The sequence below is a fragment of the Acipenser ruthenus genome, chromosome 11, assembly GCF_902713425.1.
Source record: "Acipenser ruthenus chromosome 11, fAciRut3.2 maternal haplotype, whole genome shotgun sequence".
Taxonomy (NCBI): domain Eukaryota; kingdom Metazoa; phylum Chordata; class Actinopteri; order Acipenseriformes; family Acipenseridae; genus Acipenser; species Acipenser ruthenus.
The window spans coordinates 4,126,955-4,144,741 of NC_081199.1; the positions used below are offsets into that span (position 1 = coordinate 4,126,955).

General features: G+C 41.0%; 2 protein-coding genes across 3 annotated transcripts; one reads left to right on the top strand and one right to left on the bottom strand.

The window, feature by feature from the left end:
- Nucleotides 1-175: 175 nt before the first annotated feature.
- Nucleotides 176-7,032, bottom strand: LOC117962482 (trichoplein keratin filament-binding protein-like). 2 transcript variants are annotated; one of them, XM_034901961.2, is made up of 13 exons: nucleotides 6,888-7,032; nucleotides 6,453-6,654; nucleotides 5,576-5,786; nucleotides 5,093-5,149; nucleotides 4,495-4,563; nucleotides 3,885-4,058; nucleotides 3,269-3,381; nucleotides 2,935-3,001; nucleotides 2,549-2,721; nucleotides 2,115-2,196; nucleotides 1,614-1,799; nucleotides 1,203-1,346; nucleotides 176-987 (listed from the first exon to the last, which is right to left on the bottom strand). In XM_034901961.2, the coding sequence occupies exons 2-13, from the start codon at nucleotides 6,641-6,643 to the stop codon at nucleotides 955-957; spliced, it is 1,500 nt and encodes a 499-aa protein (XP_034757852.2). In that variant the 5' UTR covers nucleotides 6,644-6,654; nucleotides 6,888-7,032; the 3' UTR covers nucleotides 176-954. The 2 variants fall into 2 exon arrangements, with proteins under 2 accessions (XP_034757852.2, XP_034757853.2); XM_034901962.2 differs by having other exon boundaries at nucleotides 6,915-7,029.
- Nucleotides 7,033-8,024: 992 nt separating this feature from the next.
- LOC117426354 (glycolipid transfer protein) lies at nucleotides 8,025-17,665 on the top strand. Its single transcript, XM_059032957.1, has 5 exons — nucleotides 8,025-8,592; nucleotides 13,454-13,512; nucleotides 13,609-13,742; nucleotides 13,958-14,108; nucleotides 14,433-17,665. The coding sequence occupies exons 1-5, from the start codon at nucleotides 8,490-8,492 to the stop codon at nucleotides 14,613-14,615; spliced, it is 630 nt and encodes a 209-aa protein (XP_058888940.1). The 5' UTR covers nucleotides 8,025-8,489; the 3' UTR covers nucleotides 14,616-17,665.
- Nucleotides 17,666-17,787: the final 122 nt, after the last annotated feature.

A 17,787-nucleotide genomic window follows, 5' to 3' on the forward strand; every position in this document is an offset into this window, starting at 1 on the left:
CATTACACGCATGGTGCTGGGGTGAATCTAGATGGGTCCATTAGACAGAAGTCTTGGGCCTGCCAGTAGTCTGATGGAATGACCTAAATTATATTTACTGTAGTTATTTTCCATTTTTTTAGCACACAACTAAATTGAGCAAAATTATTTGTAACTGAGAAAAACATTGCCATACTTGCTAGAAAAACTTTTTTTTATTTGTTAGAAAATAACACCATACTACAAAAATCTTGAAGCTATTTAAAATAATTAATAAAAACTACATACTTAGAGAATACAGTTATTGTTAAACAGGACTGTAACAATCACTTAAGCAAAGTTCTCGCAGGAGTGGAGAAATAATATCTTGGGTGACAGGCTGCTATCTTTTCAATGACAGCTTCACATGGTATCAAATGCTATAGCTAAGCAAGTACAGGTTATTTCTAAAGCAGCACCTTGTCATCCCGCTAGGAGATGGGCAGGTTCAGCCACTTCCTAATGTAGCCAGTCCAAATGATTCCAATACAGCACGTTGTCTCCATGAGCCATGCTGCTAGCTGGAGCAGGCTCGGGTCATTCCTTAAATATCAGGCTGATGCGGTGCTAGATGCAGTTATATTTCACCTAAATAAAACACCATTTCCTAATCACTGTATAGACATAAACTTATCAGAAATAAAAGATCCACTCCCTTCAAATCAGTTCAACACCATGGGTTTAGTACCCGATTTCATTATTTCCAAAGCCAAACTCCTGGGAAGCAGCAGGTTCACATCAGTATTACCCCTTTTAAAATTGTAATCTATTTATATACAAATTAATGCTTCCTAAAAATGACTAGTCTTTGAGATCATTTAACGCTCAATACAATTTTAAAGCTTTATCACATACAAATCAAGCTTTACTATCTGCGAACATTCATCAGCCTTTTCCTTCACATCCTGGATTCGTAGTGCTCAGCCCATTTTGCCCTCATGTCCATGCTGTTCTTCGGCGACTGTAAACCTGAAACAAACAAACGGATGACTGTTCATGTCAGATACCATTCCATCACCAACTGCACCCTTAGATCTTTCACAAATGCCAGATTTGTTTGGATCGTTCTAACTGAACAAGACTTCAGATAACAGTCTCGATTAGAATGAATGGAAATTTAGCCGCTATAAAAAAGTGAAATAAATGCAGCCCAGCTGTGTGCAATCAGTTTCAGAGATCCCTACCTTCTCCTGGTATCCATGCTGGGTCATCCTCTCTGCCTCCTGTTTCTGCTGCTCCTCGTGGTACCTCTCAGCCTCTCTCTCCTCCTCTTCCTCCTCGACTCTCCTGCGCAGAGCTGCCCACTCCTGCCTCCTCCGTTCTGAAATCTGTTCCCCCCAAAAAATGAACGTTAATACACTCAATCTCACTCTCTGCTGCAAGCAACAATAAAATGGCTTCAATCTTCAAAGCCTGCTAAATATTTATATGGATTAGCTTGCACAATGTGTTGATGCAGGGAGATACACTGGATATGTCGTAAATAGATGCAAAAGGATCGGTAATATAAATGTAAACAACATGGGCCATCTCAATAGGGGTATCCTATGTAAAATGGTCCAGAGTCATTCCCCCCACCCCCTCCGGGTGTGCACCTGTGCAGCGATCTCTTGTTTGCGAGCCGTCCTCAGCTCTCCCTCCTCCTCTCTCTCGCGGTGTGTCTTCTGCTTTTCCAGCTCCAGCTCTTTGATCAGCTCCTCACGCCTCTGGAGAGACTCCTCTTGGGCTTGGCGATTCTCCTTCATCTGCTGTTCAAGCTGTTGCTGCCTTCCAAGGAGCACCTGCAGAGAGACCTCCAACTTTAGCGTGTGCTTCACAGAACTACACTGCTATTTAATGCACTACTGCACAGATGCAAAGACAATCTATTTCAACACTTCAATGACCCAACTACTTTAGGTTTAAAAGCAATGGATTACCGTTTACAATGTATCACTTAATATTAAGATTGGCAAAAAGGCTGTTGATTTACTTTTGTGATTGCTTTATTTTTTTATGACCGCTCTTGGTGATAAAGCATTAACTGTTTCTAACTTAAAATAAATATCAGAATTATTTTATGAGCATTATCATCAGTGGATTGGAAAAGCACTTACCTCTTGCATGAGTCGCTCCCTGGCCCTTCTCTCTTTCTCCCACTCAGCCTCTCGCTTCTCCCACATGCGCTGGGCTTCCTCCCTGTGACACACACACACACGTGTTAGACTCACACGGCTAGTCTCACACAACTACCACCTAAGAGTATTCTAAATCAATCAATGCATTAAACCAGGTAGGAAACCATGAAGAACTTAATATCAAGAACTTATTTTCCAATTTATAGGGTTTACCCAGCTAAAGTTGAAAGTTTTTTGAGACATGTTTTTTTTTTATATATAAATGGTAACCAAATGCTAAGAATGAAAAGGTACCCAAACAACTGCAGCGTATTAAAACAAAACGTTATACTGCAGAATAGCCGTGGTAATGGAGTTAGGCAATTTTAGTTTGAGAGTTCTAGGACTTCTGTAACACTGAAAGTTGTGCTAACCTGTAGATGGTATCGAACTCTGCCTCCCTCTCCCTCTCCAGCTGCAGCTGCTCCTCGATCACATCCTTCATCCAGGCTGCGTCAGCGACGGCCCGCTCCCTGCGCGCACTGTTCAGCTGCTGCTCCACCCCCTCCTGCTCCAGCAGAGCCTCCAGGATTTGCCGGTCTGCCTCCTGAGCACAGACGGAAATCACATTCACAAACCAGACCAGCCTGCTGCTCCTCTACACGCCCAACCCCAAAGTCTTATATTAAAAACAAAAGATAATGAGATATATAGACAGACAGACAACTTGCTTGTGATACTAAGGACTGTGTAAACTTTGTCAGCCTGGCAGTCAGGCGTTCCATCTTGTCTAGAGTTTAAACTGATCCAGTCCACTTACCAGCTCCTGCTGGACCTGTTGTGCTCGTCTCCGCAGCTGGGCTCGGTACTGACGGGTCAAAAAACGTCTAGATCAAAAATAAAAAAATAAAAAATCTGTACAGGCTGACCCTTACCTATCTATATCATATAGTTTATAACTTTAGAACATCTGGTTTCTCAATGAATTGTGTTGAATACTTACATTTTATCACAAGCAGGTCTCTCTCCTCCATCCTTTCCTTTCTCTCATTCATCCTTCTCCCTGTGCTCCTCCCTCCACCCTTCTGTCTCATCCCTCTACCCGTCTCCCTATCCCATTTATCCTGCCCTCTCTTATTCCCCTCTTGCCGTACCCCAGCTCAGATTTCTTCCTCCGCTCCTCCAGCTTCTTCCTCTCCTCCTCCAGCTCTTCCATCTCCCAGCGCTGCTGAAGCAGAATCTCCTGCTCCTTCCTCAGCTTCTTTGTCTGAAAGCACAGCCGCCTCCTATGTCAGCACACGAACCCTCACACTTCCAGTTATTTAATACAGTAAAGTACATTATAAATATGTTGGTGCACTGAATTTTTCCCCTCTGGTTTATTAATAGTTCTTGGAAACTAAAGTGAAAGAAATTAGTTTGATTTGAGTCTGAGACATGAATATCACTGGAAAAGGAACTCCGTTTACCACCTCCAGACTATTCATTAAAATCTGGGAACTTGCCAGATTCCTTTTGTGAGTTCCTGACTCCACCATGTCATCTACTTGTTGGATATAGCACATGAACTAAGGAATTTTAACCCCATGTTTTCCAATGCATATAAAAGCAAGCGCTCACAAAAGCCTCTGAGGCTTTAAATAGTCTTTAGATGATAATCGTCCTGTATCAGACAACAATACAAATGCAATGAAGAAGTATTTAACAAATCCCAAACAACAACTGGTGAATCGGAGACTCCGAGGCCTGGAGTGGCGCACCCGTGCGTACCTCCAGCTCCCGCAGTCTCAACTCCTCCATCTGCTGCTGGAGTATCTCAACTCTCTCCTTCTCCTCCTGCTTCCTCCTCTCCTCATCCTGCTTCATTCTCTCCATCGCTTCTGTCCGAGCCCTTTCGTACTCATTCTCAAACCTTCTCTTCTCCTCCTGAGCCTTTTCCTCCATCTGGGAAATAAAAGCAGTGTTGTAAACCACCCTAACTGATACTTGATCATATTTAGGAACCAACTACAGAATACAGATGTATAGTTTACAACCCTGGTTTTCTTTGCTAGAATGCCAGTGATCTTTATTAATGAAGTTAAACTGCAACGCTAAAGAAGTGGGTATCCTCTTTTGACACCTAATAAACAGTTTGAGAAATGTTATCATGCTAGCACTCACTCGACTTCTGATACATGACAGCTCCTGGGTGAAAAGCTGTAGCCCGGGTGTCACAGGGAGCTTGCGTTTCAGTTGTGAAACGTGGGATAACATGTGAAAAGAGCATGAGTCCAGCCACCTTAGCTAGGCATTGATTGGTGTGACCAAAAGTCACATTTACCTCATAGTCTTTGGAGCAAAGACATTTATACATTTTGGGGGGCTAAATTGTTCATACCTGCTTCTTTTCAGTGATCTGGGATCCCCATTTGCTCACCACATGGTTTTTGTGTAAGGAAGATTCAACCTGCAAAGTGAATTCACACAGGTGTTATCTCTGGAACAGGAAAACAGTAATGTTTTAAGGGAGAGGATGGCTGTTCTTCCTCTATGCAAATCTAAAAAGACGATCAACAAATGTGACTTAAGAGTTCCAATAACAGTGACTTAGCTCTTTTAGGGAAGCCAATTAATTTAGAAAACTCAAAGCACTCCTCTCAAATGAAAGACACAGCTCTGTGGGGGTAGGATACAATCCTGAGGTCAGGTTCACATTTAGTCATGGAACAATGACATCAGCACGCGTTCGTTTCAGGATCAGTCAGTACTGGAGTTCTAATTTTAACAGCATGCGATCCTATACATTGAATCCCAAATGAACAAATATTAACATATTTAAACCCTTTCTCCTACCCCACCCCCATTCTAAATATCATGACTGTGCAGACACCAATATAGACGACAATATTGAAATATCCTGCAGAGAAAAACCTTCAGAACACAGGTCCACTGTACACGTGCAGAATTCTGTAAAGCAGTTTTATTGCTTACAGTACCTGCCGTAGCTCTGGATTGTTCTTTTTCCAGTGCTCCTGCAGCGACTCTTCAGCAAACTGTGAACAGAAATCAAATATTTTATCACTATGCATCACTGTGCCATGCTGGTCCTAAGTTATTTCTTTCAGTTTACCAACTAACATAGAAACCGTACATGCAGTATTTATTAGTATTCATTAGTTTCAGTGCAGTATTAATTACAATTCTGCTGTGACTGCATTGCGCCGCTTTGAGCCGGTAATGCATCTGAACTGAAACGTCAGAAATGTAAGCCTGGACGAGTAAGTGCAGTGATAACCACGCTATCTTTTAACACCTCAAGTATTGAACACCTTTTTGATGGATCAGGCTTTATCATTTTACCTTGATATTTTAATTTACAGATATGTACAATATTGATCACATACGGACCGTATGTGATCACAGTCCTGAAGCTGTAAAGAGAAGCCAGGCAGACACCTGCTCAACGGCAGTGTCTTTACCCTCTTCCTGCGCTCTTCCCTGGCTGATTTCAGCCCTTCCTTCCTCTCCTCCAGCTCTCTGACCAGGCTGTCCCTGTTGGGGGCTCTGTCTTGGAGCTCCGCCTCCAGCAGGTCACGCTCTTCCTGGAGGAGGGCCCGGAGGCGGTCCCTGCGCAGCTCAAGGCTCTGCCTCTTCTCCTCCTTCAGCCTATCACGGTGGTACGCAGACATGCTGACAGCAGGGACAGGGGGTTTGTATTAAAACAGTCACAAAATAGTTACATTTATTTTTTAATAATATATATATAAAAAGATTGATGGTTCCTGCTGCTTTTTTTTAAAGCAATTACAATCCTCCAGGAAACATGTGTCACTTTCAAGTTGCACTGCTATTTCAATTTATATTCAGATCAATTGAGGAGTTGTTTTTTTTTTCTTATCTTTCATCCATAGTTTTTCACTGAGGGAAATGTAAGGAATCCTTTTAAGGTCCGGCATTGCTAGATGTTAGTCAGTGTGAACGAGGAATTGTTTGTGCAGTGGTTAATAGCAGCCAAACACAAAATGCATAGCAAACTATATGAACACCATTTTGATCTTTTATTTAACACCGTGTATTCAAATAAACTACAAAATGATATTGCAAAAGCCCACCGTAATCCATAATAGTAGTACAGTATTTCTAAATGTCACATTTTAAAATGTATCAGTTTTTCGTTAAGTCTATGAAAAACTACAAAGCGGTATGTAATTCAATATGTTAACGTAGCATTATTCAGCAGGTTTCATTCGACTCAGCTGAAGCAACATTTTTTTTTTTTAAATCTGTAGGGTGATGCAAAACTGTACAATGAAGATTTGATTGTATTCTGTATGGGTGCTGTGTGAAATGGATCACCTTTGCTGGTAGGACGCCGTGGAGCTCCACTGTGCCTGCTTGCTGCTGCGCACGTCGTGCTGTTTGAAATACTGCTGGTGCAGCTCCCATTTCTGCCTCCAGAGAGCCTCCTGCTCCCGCTGCCTGACAATTTGCTGCTCCAGACAGCGTGCACGGCCTGCCCAGCGTGAGGACAGTGTGGGCAGTGCCATCTCTCCTCAACCTGAACTCACCGTGTAAGACATTAGGGTTACTGCTGAAGCATCATTGTTTCGCAACTTTCAAAATCAAACTGTGCACACAAACAGTCAAGCAGGAATCTCAGATTGAGTGCACCAGCAACTAAGACTACAGTATTATCTGCAACAGCAGTTTAATACGAGTGCTCTGTAACTGAGCATATGCAGTCTTCATTTGTGAACCACAATAACAACGCACAAGAATGTACACACTCACGTATTGCTGTTTGTTGTGGATTTTTACCGTTGTTTCTTGAAACTCTTCCCGACGCACACTTCTTCAACAACCGTTTTCGTTTTCTGTTAATGACAGTTCCTGCGAGCAGCTTCCTGTTTTGCCTGGTAACCAGATTAACTTCCTGGTTACAGTACGGACACGTACAAAGGTCAAAATACCAACTTGTTTAGTTCAGATGATTCACACATATTATTATTATTTTTTTAATTATTTTTTTTATTATTTGTAGTAGGGTCAGGGTGTGGCCAAGACATTTTGAGCAGATTTTTCTCGTTTTTTCTTATCTCTTGTAGTTTCAGTATATCGTGATTTTGCATATGTGGCTGTTTTTTGTATGAAAAAAACATGTATGAAAAATTAGCAAAATGTTAGTGAAGGTGTAAAAAAAAATGACCCGGAAACTATGGCAAATCACAAATAATGAATGCATTGTAAAAACTTATCACGATAAAGCACAGTCAAATAAAGTATCCGCACGGGGAAAGTACTGCAGAGATTAGTGACTATTAACAGATTTTATAAATAATGTTTAACAGACCCGAGCATTAAGACATGTCGTTTTTTATTTGTCTTATTTGTAATTGCGCTATTAAACCTCATTACGATCAGTTAGAATAGCAAATGCAGCCCCGACGTTGACTGGAGACTCACCAGAGAAAGATTTGAACCTGCCGCATTCAATGTCATTGCCTGCCCGCTTGCATCAATATGGATAGCACATGAATGTTTCATGACGAACAGACAATGTTCACTAATTGGGCCTTGAGTGTCTAGTCAGATTATCAAAAGGGGTAAATAAGGTATAAATACATGAAAATAAATGTTGACCCTTTTATCGTTTATAATTCTGCTTTGGGCAACGCTGTATTATTACTGTTCTGCTTTAGTGCCTGCAGAAACCTTCACTGGCTTGAGCGATTTGATATGCAAGCGAGTTTCTACATTTTCAAGACATGTTCTAAAAGCAAAACAGAAAAGGTACTGTCTGCAGTGTAAACTGATTATAGCGTGGTGGCGTGATGATACAGCAAGAACTTCATAGCAACATTATATACAGGAGAATTAAAAAGGCTATGATGTCAAATTCCTAAGTATGTGGGTGGGGTCTACCCATACAGTACCAGTAAATATGCGTTCTAAACACCCAGCTTTAATACCCGTTTTTAACAGGGATTAAACTCAACATATCACAACTAAAAGTTAGAAATAGCATATGTTACATACTAGTCAGCACAGGGTCAATTATTATGTCATATTTCCTTTAAAAGGGGACTCTTTTTACAGCGGTTAATGAATAATGAAAACCTACATCATGCTGTTGCTAGGTAGGTTACTGAAAGTCAGTTTCTTTTTTTTTCATTGGCAGACTATCTCCCACCTCCTTTTTTTTGATAGGCTGACTGTGTAATTCCACCTGCTGGATCTAGCTCGCTGTGCGGTCCTCGGAGCTGCCAGTAGCTTCAGTGTCTCGCGTCTGCGGTAGTTGAGAAACTTTGCCGGGTTCCGGGTTTGTTTGTTTTGTTTTTTTAAGTTCAACAAAATTCGTTAACGTCCCCCCCCTCCCCCATAAGTCTGTCAACCATGGCTATTTTGATGGAGCACCAGTTTAAGCAGCTTCCGGCTGACAAACAAGTGGATACGAGATCGTTCCTGGAGTCGGTGTCTCACATTCCGCCATTCTTTGGTAAGTTTAATCATGTACCTCCGCGGACCGACTTACCTGCCTGGCATTTCATTTCTCCGTTAAAGTTTTTTACACATTGTAATAGTTTAAATGTGAAGGTGTTAAGACTTACTATATTGTTTCCTTGCTATTGTAAAGAATAACAATGCATGCTGGGGAGGGGGGGATTACAAAGCAGTCACTACGATGAGTGTTTAGTTAATTAAATCTATCTTCATCTGTTTTACAAAATTTGGAGTTTGAATTTACCTTGCTTTGTGTCATTTCGTGAAATCACTAGCACCACACTTCACAGATCTGTATCATGATTCATGTTGCTGTGTTTACGTATTTTTCAAAGTTGTGGCAGACTGTGTTGTCGTACCTTTCTGTGTGTAAGTTCAGTGTCAATGTCAGACTCGTAACAAAGCCATTCCAGCTGATGCTTGGGATCTCTGTTGCTTGTCTAATTATATTCTGTGTTGTTACTCTCATAATGCCCTAGTGGCACTTACTGCAGTCTAATGGGAGAGCTGTTTTCCCTTTCCTGAAATGGTAGCAGTAGAAATGTGCCTTTCATTTGATAAGACTCTGCGCTGATTTAGAAAATATTTCAGACAGGCTGAAATCCACATGCAATGTACCTGACCCTTCAAACATTCCCAAAGACATACACTGATGTTGTTTAGTTAGTGTGCTTTTACAGCTAACCCATTTCCTAACCAATGATCCCACTGCATACTAGTTGTGTTTGTTAAGGGAGCTGCAAGCGAAGAGTCTTCAGTGTCTCTCCTAAAGCGTTGTGACTCATTACATAATGCACATTTAGTCAGTTAGGAATTGGCCTGTCCTTTATCCTTTCTTACCTGCTCGGGTAAGGCACATTTTTAATTGCACAATACAAGAATCTGAGCGGGGATTAGTCATTGCATTCTATTAATAAAGATTAATAATAATACCAAACATATCGTTATTTACGACAGTGGTTCTATTACATAACATTTTGAAATTTTTGAAATCGACAACATTATGGGTAAAACAAATATGTTTCTTCTAAGGATTCCAGCATAGCAAATGATTGGGTGAAAATGGGTTGTCTTCCACAGTATTCCTCAGTACTTCAGTGCCGTTGTGTGTGGGTGTTTGATGCCTGTTGAGCCTCCTGCCAGCTAAACCCACAGACAATCTTTACTTCAGACGCCTGCTTCACTGTTACTGGTTTTGATAACATTATCAAACTTATAACATTAACAACTTGATAACATTACTGTCTGGTGATGTAGTACACACCCAGGGTAATCCACTTCATGCTAGACCTTCCATTTGTAAAATATCAAGTGGTGGTTTAATGAAGTAGCTAACTGCAAGTAAACCTGCCCTCACTTTAGGGCTATTTTATTTTATTTTTTAAGTTAAATATTAGATAAACTAATAGTTTTCCCTACCAAACAAGCAACACTAATTCCTTATGCCTGTATTCTACCAGTCTCCAAACCCAGTCCTGACCAAAGTGCGATCTGGACTGATGATCACTACTGTGATTACAGGCAGAATTTGAATTTTGATTTCACTGTATATAAAACAGGTTTTGCTTCAGTGTTGCATGCAGTGTGCTCAAATGTATATTCCCATAGTGTCCCTTCATTGCAGGATTTCCCTAATTTCCTGTACTGTAACAGCAAAAGCAGTTGGGCTCTATACTTTACCTCACAAGGTGGCATGTGGCATGGGCTACACTGTTTGCATTTGTGTCTCCACTTCACATGTAATCAGTAAATACAATTGTACCAAACAGTGCCTCATACAGTGCTGAATGGGGGTTCAGCGATCATGTCTATTGAATTCAAGTTGTGAGCTGAGCTCACAAAAGGCCATGATTTAAGTGGTGGTGGTGTGATCAGACAGATGCAGGGTAGGGTCTGATACTTCCATTCAGGGGGTTCACATTTTTATCACACATTATTACATTCCATTTAGAAAAAGAAATCCTTTCTAGTAACTAATTGCGGTTTAGATTTCGAGGAAGATGTTAAATATTGCATAATTCGATGTAACAAGTTGTTGTCCTCTTTAAATTCCAGAGATGTGATATTGGGTGTTATTTATTTTATTTTTATAAAGGCCCATTCAACAAATGCTGTACAAGAATGTTTTTATTTTTTTTTAAAAGGTTGTTCTTTTGCCAGTGTATTAAAGAAAAGACTAGGCAGGTAATAATGTGCTTTCTGTTTAAAGAAGTGTGTTAACCATGATAATGCCAGCGATGTTCAGACCTGTTTTTCAGGCTTTCCCATTTGACTCTCCCTTCCTTACCAAGTGTCTAAAAAGGAAAGTTGTAGCACAAGTTTCAAGCACTGAGATCCTACAACAAAGTATCATTGAAATTGGAGAGGAATGGAAACCCCCAATTAAATATTGAGGTGGTATGTGGATTATCTTCATTATTTTGTAGACTTTATTTCAAAGGGCCTTATTTTTCCACTACAAACTACAGTGCATGGTACCTTATCTCTGTTTGGATTGCATTGTGTGTTTGAAATCGATAGGGCAGGCCGGTATACCTACAATATATTCTGTGATTGATCTGTGAACTCTCCGGGTACAGCCGCTGTGGTCCTGGCAGTTTCCATTAGTGTTACAAATCTGTGTCATAAATTATTTGTGATACCTTCTCATCTAACCCATTAAACCAGCCTAAAAAAAAATGTTTCCAGTCAATTAAAAGCCACTGACCTCTACAGATTACAGTCTGGCTTGTAAACCTGACTTTCCACAAATGCAAAAGATCACAGATCTGCAGAAAGTACAGTAACATAAAAAACAAACAAACAAACTGTTGTACAGAAAAAAAGTCCCACATGATAACATTTGCTGTGCATCACAAGCTATTGCTCAAATCCCTCAAACCTTTGGACTGGATCATTGTGGTTTGTATAACTTAGCTTCTTGTGTGGGATTCTTTTTCAAAGAATTGCAACATTCCATACATGCTGCTGCTTATCCTTATCCTGTTTTGTCTTGTGGTGTGTTTTTTTTTGTACAGAAACAACCCTTGGACCAGGCAGGGCAGCTGGACAGTCCTTGCTTTAGGAAGGAGCTGTGAAATGTGGCGATGGAATTCCATCAATCCTCTTTTGTTTAACACTTTGTATACATGTCTTCCTCCAGATTTGTATAAACTAATGTAGCGTTAAGTGCAAATATCTTTCCCAGACCACTATAGCTATCTCCCTTTTAATTTAAGCATCCTAATGCCACATCAAATCAGATATCTAAATTGTGTAGAATTACATCTAATGCATGATCTATGCTCACACTTAAATTTGCAGAAGCAATTGTGGGCCATCATGGTTAATCTTTTGTATCGTATTTCTGTGGCAAGCAACAACTGGACCTATTGCATACATAATTTAATTTCCTGCCCTCAATTTACTTTTAGAAAATTGATTAGTACAGTATTGGGTTGCTGTACCCATTCATTGGCATCACAGTCACTTCAGTAAGTTCTTTGTATTGCATTTTGTGGTACTAATAAAGCAGCGTGAAGCCCTTTAAGAAGTTCTTGGCTCAAAGACACATTAGTCTGTCCTCTTTACAATATTAATGCGCTACTTTTAAGGTCCCGAGAGTTGTCTTGTTTGGAGGCTCTCTTATAACAAATGGCCTGATATTGTTTATTGTGTGCACTGAGTTTTATGATGTGAGCTGCTGCCTAATTGAAACTAGACTTGTTGCTGCTGCCATTGTGAATTAGATGTGTTGCATTTTGCAGAAAGAAAGAAGGAGGGTCACGCAGGAGAAAAACTTATCAAATCAAACTAGAAAGAGGGCTAAAACATTGAGGCATCCAGAACAAGACAGAATAACAATGCAGTGTTAAAATGCATTCAATTAAAAAAGGGGGAGGGGGGGGGGGGGGGGGGGGGGGGGGGGGGGGGGGGGGGGGGGGGCTTTATTATGTTTGTTGAGAACAAAGAAACGGCTGAGATAAAGAGAGAGCATTCAGGAAATCTCATTCTTTCTCCGAACAAGAGGGGAGGGGGGGTCGAATGGAACCTTTTGTAACCAGAGACGTACTGATCATACAATACTGTACACGCTGTGCTTTCATTAGTTCACTACTGTACAATAAAGAAACCAGAGCTTTCCACCGCACGGGGCTACAGTCTCCACTGCCCACGGCTCTCAGGGTGCCTCTGTCTGGAGCCAGCTCAGTGTCCCCTTGCTGCAGTTGATACCTACTGTGCACAGACTCTCCTCCAAGGAGGTTTCCTGTTATTTACAGCAATGGGAGTTTCTGGTGGCTCCAATACAGCTGAGGCGGATGGGAGTGAATGTCACTGCTGGTTTGGAATGCTACTGAGCCTCTTCGGTGACTTGGATTGCCGTTGGGCACAGTGTCGGTGCACGGCCATGCTGCACTGGGCATAACAAAAAGGGCAGCCTCATGCCAAGCAGTGTGCCAGAAACAGCCTTCAATAATGCATGGCGTGGCATTATCCTGACAAATCTTTTGTGCTTTCAGAGGGCTGAATTATTGATGGGTAGAAAGAGAATAGGTGGTCCAGGGTGCTGAAGCAGTTCAGGGTTCAAGGTGAACAGACTTGTGGCTTCAGAGACGGATGCTTTTTGCTCCAGTCCAACATGTACACGTGATTTCTGAAGGGGAATATAAAGTGTTATTGTTTCATGACTGATAAGAATTATCATATCATACATATGCATGTTTCTAAATGGGTCAGGTTTAATATAATATAAAAAAAAAACAAAAAACACATGGATGTGTCAGTGGCAGCTAACGCGAATTTGTCTAATTATTTCCTTTGTGGGAGATATGTATGTTACTTTCAGATATTCATGTTTTCTTTTCTTTTCTCCTCAGATTGTCTGGGGTCTGCAGTTTTTTCACCAATCAAATCAGATATAGTGGGTAATATTACCGTAAGTGATCCTTATTTCTTAAATCATATTATTTATCTACCAATTATTTCAGAATAAAATGTATTTATTTATTTATTCGTTTATTTTGTCCTGCAGAAAATCAAAGCAGTTTATGACACAAACCCCACTAAGTTTAAAACTCTACAGCAGATCCTGGAGGCAGAGAAGGAGATGCACGGAACTCAGTGGCCCAAAGTCGGAGCTACGCTAGCATTAATGTGGCTGAAAAGGTAAGGATCATGGGGGGGGGAGTGGGAGTAACGCCTTCCATTGCATAGCAGTCTAACATTTTCCAGTATAAATGTAAAGCCTCACGCTTGTACTCTGAACATTGCATGGTTTCACGTCGTACACAAGCAGATGTGACCATGTAAGCAAGTGTTTCCGCTCTATGTCCCCAACATGAACATTAAAGAGACTGACCTGCTTGTTTTCTCCGGGTCAGGGGTCTGAAGTTTATCCAGGTCCTGCTGCAGAGCATCGCGGACGGGGAGAGGGACGAAGCCAACCCCAATCTCATCCGGGTCAACGCCACTAAAGCCTACGAATTGGCACTGAAGAAATACCACGGCTGGCTGGTGCAAAAGATCTTCCATGTAAGTAAAGCCAAGGCCAGATAGGATCTCATTTAAAAATGAATCAATTTTCCCCAGGAACAAGTCGTACATATGTACACACACACACATATATAACATTTCCATTCCAGAGAACCATATTGGGGATAAAATGTCTTTGCTTCATGATGACCTACTAGGTCTGTTTCCCAAATTGGTAAAAGAAAAAAGCTTTACACTTAATACTGACATTTGTTAGAAGAGGTCTAGGAACAGCACTATCGATGTAGATCACAGAGACCAACTTCTTCATGTTACTGATAATTGTAATGTGCCTCACCCTGTCTGTCACGCCTCCCATTGCAGGCAGCTCTCTATGCTGCCCCCTACAAGTCTGATTTCCTGAAGGCGCTGTCCAAGGGACGGGAAGTCAAGGAAGAGGATTGTCTGGAGAAGATCCGCCAGTTTCTCATCAACTTCACGCCCACCATCGACGCGATCTACGTGATGTACACCAAAATGAACGCTGAGCTGGACTACAAAGCCTGACCTCTGGCCTCCCACCAGGACACTTGGATCCCTTTTTATCTTCATCCTGCCTTCGTCTCAAGAGCAATTACGTTGTGTCATTAACTCCTAGACTTTACCCTGTCGCCTCCCAAAGCTCCCGCTTGTGAATGTAAAGGAGACTAGCTGACATCACAGAACACCGTGTTTCCAACACCAGCGACAGGAATCTAAGGGTCATCCTGGAGCTGCTGTGGTCTCAGTTTCTGAAGGTCTCAGACTGGTTTCTTGCATTAAAAAGAAGAAAGCAAATGCATTGTGCCTATAGGCAGCTCTAGCTGGAAGAGAGTGGAGGTTGTAGTTTATGCAGTGTCGTGTGCCTTATTTAGTTCAAAGTGTCGCCTACTAAAAAAAAAAAAAAAAACCTCTGGATCTAGGAGGCCCTGTGTGCATATTTGGGCTTTTTTTTAAGTTACAAAAGCATTGCTTTTATGTATACTAGAAATTGGACTTAAGTAAAACTTAACAAGTTGATTTTTAATTTTGTTCCAGCTGGTTTGTATGTAAACATCGTACCAGCAATCTACATCAAGATTGCACATGCAAAGTTCTGGTTCTGTGGGAGGATCTTAGTCAGATCTTCTGATGCCTTCATAATCATAGTGACAGCTGCGGATGTCTCTTTGCTATTGTGCAAACAGCACAATGATTATCAATTAAAAAGTCTCACAGATCTAGCAGGGATAAAAGAGCTCCCGTTGCATATTAGCCTGAGCAGTTGCAGGTTTACAATACATTACGCTTAATTAGATAAGCTTGGGATGGCGTCATGCGCGATTCCTGCTAAGGGCCATGCTTTAATGATCCAAACGGCAAGAGACCGCTGCTGTTAAGGGTGTTGATATAGGACCCTTTCTTTTTGTTCCTGGTGCAAATCCAGTAGTAACAGCATGTTCTTCACAAAGGAATGAACCCATTGGCCTGAACGTGATACTCTGGATAATTGCAGGCAAGTTGCCTGTATGTCTTCTAACCACAGTTCGGAGCTCATAGTAAATCCTGCAACGGCTCAAGCTGCTGTGCAATCGGAGTGTTGTTTCTGATCTAAATGATTGCACTGAGAAGGTGGCAGGTGACTGGGTAGCTCCAAGCACTGATAAAATAAAGACTGCTGTATTAAGTAGCCTTGAGTTAGGAAGTATAGAATTGATAACTCGCAGTCTGCAGATTTCTGTTTTTGTGTGTGGGATTGGCTGGTAATAGATGGACACAAGGAAGTCATGCAATATACCAGAGTCTGAACCAGGAGTACCAGCCTTCCAGCCTCTGCAGATGCTTTATTTGAATATCTGACTGTTGCTTGAAACACTGGATGATTGTTTTAATTAAAGAACTCTCTGCTCAACGGCCTGCAGGGATGCTCTTTCAGGGAAGGCTGTGTAGATCTGTGTGCATTTTCAAGTGGACACCTTTCCAAGAACATTTGCCTTTATTCTCTCAAGAGTTTGTTTTCAGAAATGTATGTTACTGTTAGAGAAGCACTGTGTTGTTTTTTTAATTATTATTCTTATTGTTATATTCTGGTGTGCTGTACGCAGTTGAAGGGGAAAGTAATGGGTCTCAAGGAAAACAAAAGAAATAATGTGTGTCAGTTCAAGTTCCACATGCAGGGTTCTTCTCCATGTTCATTAAGAAGCCTACCATGCTACAACCACAGTGCTGGCATTAACACGCAAGTGCCTCTTTATGAAGAACTAGGATTAGGTTGATATCACTACAGTAGAGATTTAATTGTATTGCTGTGCTCTGTTTTATCATTGCGTTTTGTTTTTAAATTACAAAAAGCACAGATATTCGAATGTCTAGGTTAGTAGCAAAAGCAAGAGCATGAAGTTTCATCATGGCTGAGCTGAGGAAGGCACATTTTAATCTGGGCTGGGAAACGTATAGGATTCCCATGTAAGTAATGAGTTTCTTATCAGACCTTGGGATCAGTTCAGTGGCTCTCAGCCGTGGCCGCTGTAAATGCCACCATCGTTTAAATCACTGAAATCATGGTGGTATTTCTTTTTTTTCATATCTCTACTGACCTCAATAAACCAAATTTCCTCTAAACACAATTCATCTTTCATTAATAACATGCAGTAAGGAAAGTGTGCAGCATGCAGTGTAGGGTGTGTGCTCTTCATCACCTTGGTAGATGAAGCATTATTGAAACACTGTTTAAATCCTCCAATGTTTCGATCGTTTGAATAGACCCCGTTGTCTTCAGTAAGGTTAGTGTTGATGTAAACTCATTCTTTGAATGCTGCTCAGCATCTTGAACAGGAGCTGATTTATAAGACTGGCTGAAGGTGTCTTATTTTCTGCTGTTTTTTTGTCGCTGTTGTTGTTTTAACCAGACTGGCATGGGGCTTGTAAATATAGATTTTATGCCTAGATTTTAAAGTCAATCACAGTGAAACACCAAACACACTAGGGGGTCTGTGTTAATGATTCAGACAGTTATGTTTTGTAATATGTCTGTGTTTTACAACACTGGAGATACGTTGCCCCCATTTTTAACATCTCTAAGTATCCTTCAAATACACAGTAAACAGAAGGTTATTTTTTATGGCAGCAATATTTTGGTAAATCATAAACTCGATTAGAGGTGAATGATTGCCCTACATTCTGGAGGCTTGATTACTTCTTATTGAGTATAATTGAATCCTCATACTAATTCTCTGAATCTTACCCCTAAAAATAAAATCTATAATGATGCTCAATCACCATTTATAGGTGGGTGTATGGGAAATCACAGCCGGTTTCAGAGGATTCCTGTTGAAAGATCACACTGAAAGATGCTTTTGTAAGAGTCCTATTGCAACTTCCATTAATAACATAACAAACCTGCCAGCTCCTCTGAGCTGTGTTTACTTGAAATCAAGGAGAAGGTTGTGGTTTGTTGCCTTTTCTATAGTACGAGACTGGAGTGGAATTTTTTCTTGTCTTATGGCGGAGGAATAAAGCCCTCTGGTGTGAAGTGTCGCAGGGTAAACTTTCTTAATATTAGCAGAACTTTAATAAAGTATTTCATGTTGTTGATGTTATGCACGGTGATGGATTGTGCTCCATGCTTGTGTTTTGTTCGCCCTTGTTGAAGTGAACACCTTGTGTACTTTGCTTCCTGTATGATGGCACAGACCGCCTTATTATTCTGAAAGCCATACCC

Coding starts and splice junctions, on each gene's coding strand:
- LOC117426354 (XM_059032957.1), top strand. CDS start 8,490: ATGGCTATTTTGATGGAGCACCAGTTTAAGCAGCTTCCGGCTGACAAA. Junction 13,743..13,957: donor GCATTAATGTGGCTGAAAAG/GTAAGGATCATG, acceptor TCTCCGGGTCAG/GGGTCTGAAGTTTATCCAGG. Junction 14,109..14,432: donor TGGTGCAAAAGATCTTCCAT/GTAAGTAAAGCC, acceptor CTCCCATTGCAG/GCAGCTCTCTATGCTGCCCC.
- LOC117962482 (XM_034901961.2), bottom strand. CDS start 6,643: ATGGCACTGCCCACACTGTCCTCACGCTGGGCAGGCCGTGCACGCTGT. Junction 5,150..5,575: donor GGGAAGAGCGCAGGAAGAGG/GTAAAGACACTG, acceptor TTCTGTTCACAG/TTTGCTGAAGAGTCGCTGCA. Junction 1,800..2,114: donor GGGAGCGACTCATGCAAGAG/GTAAGTGCTTTT, acceptor GTCTCTCTGCAG/GTGCTCCTTGGAAGGCAGCA.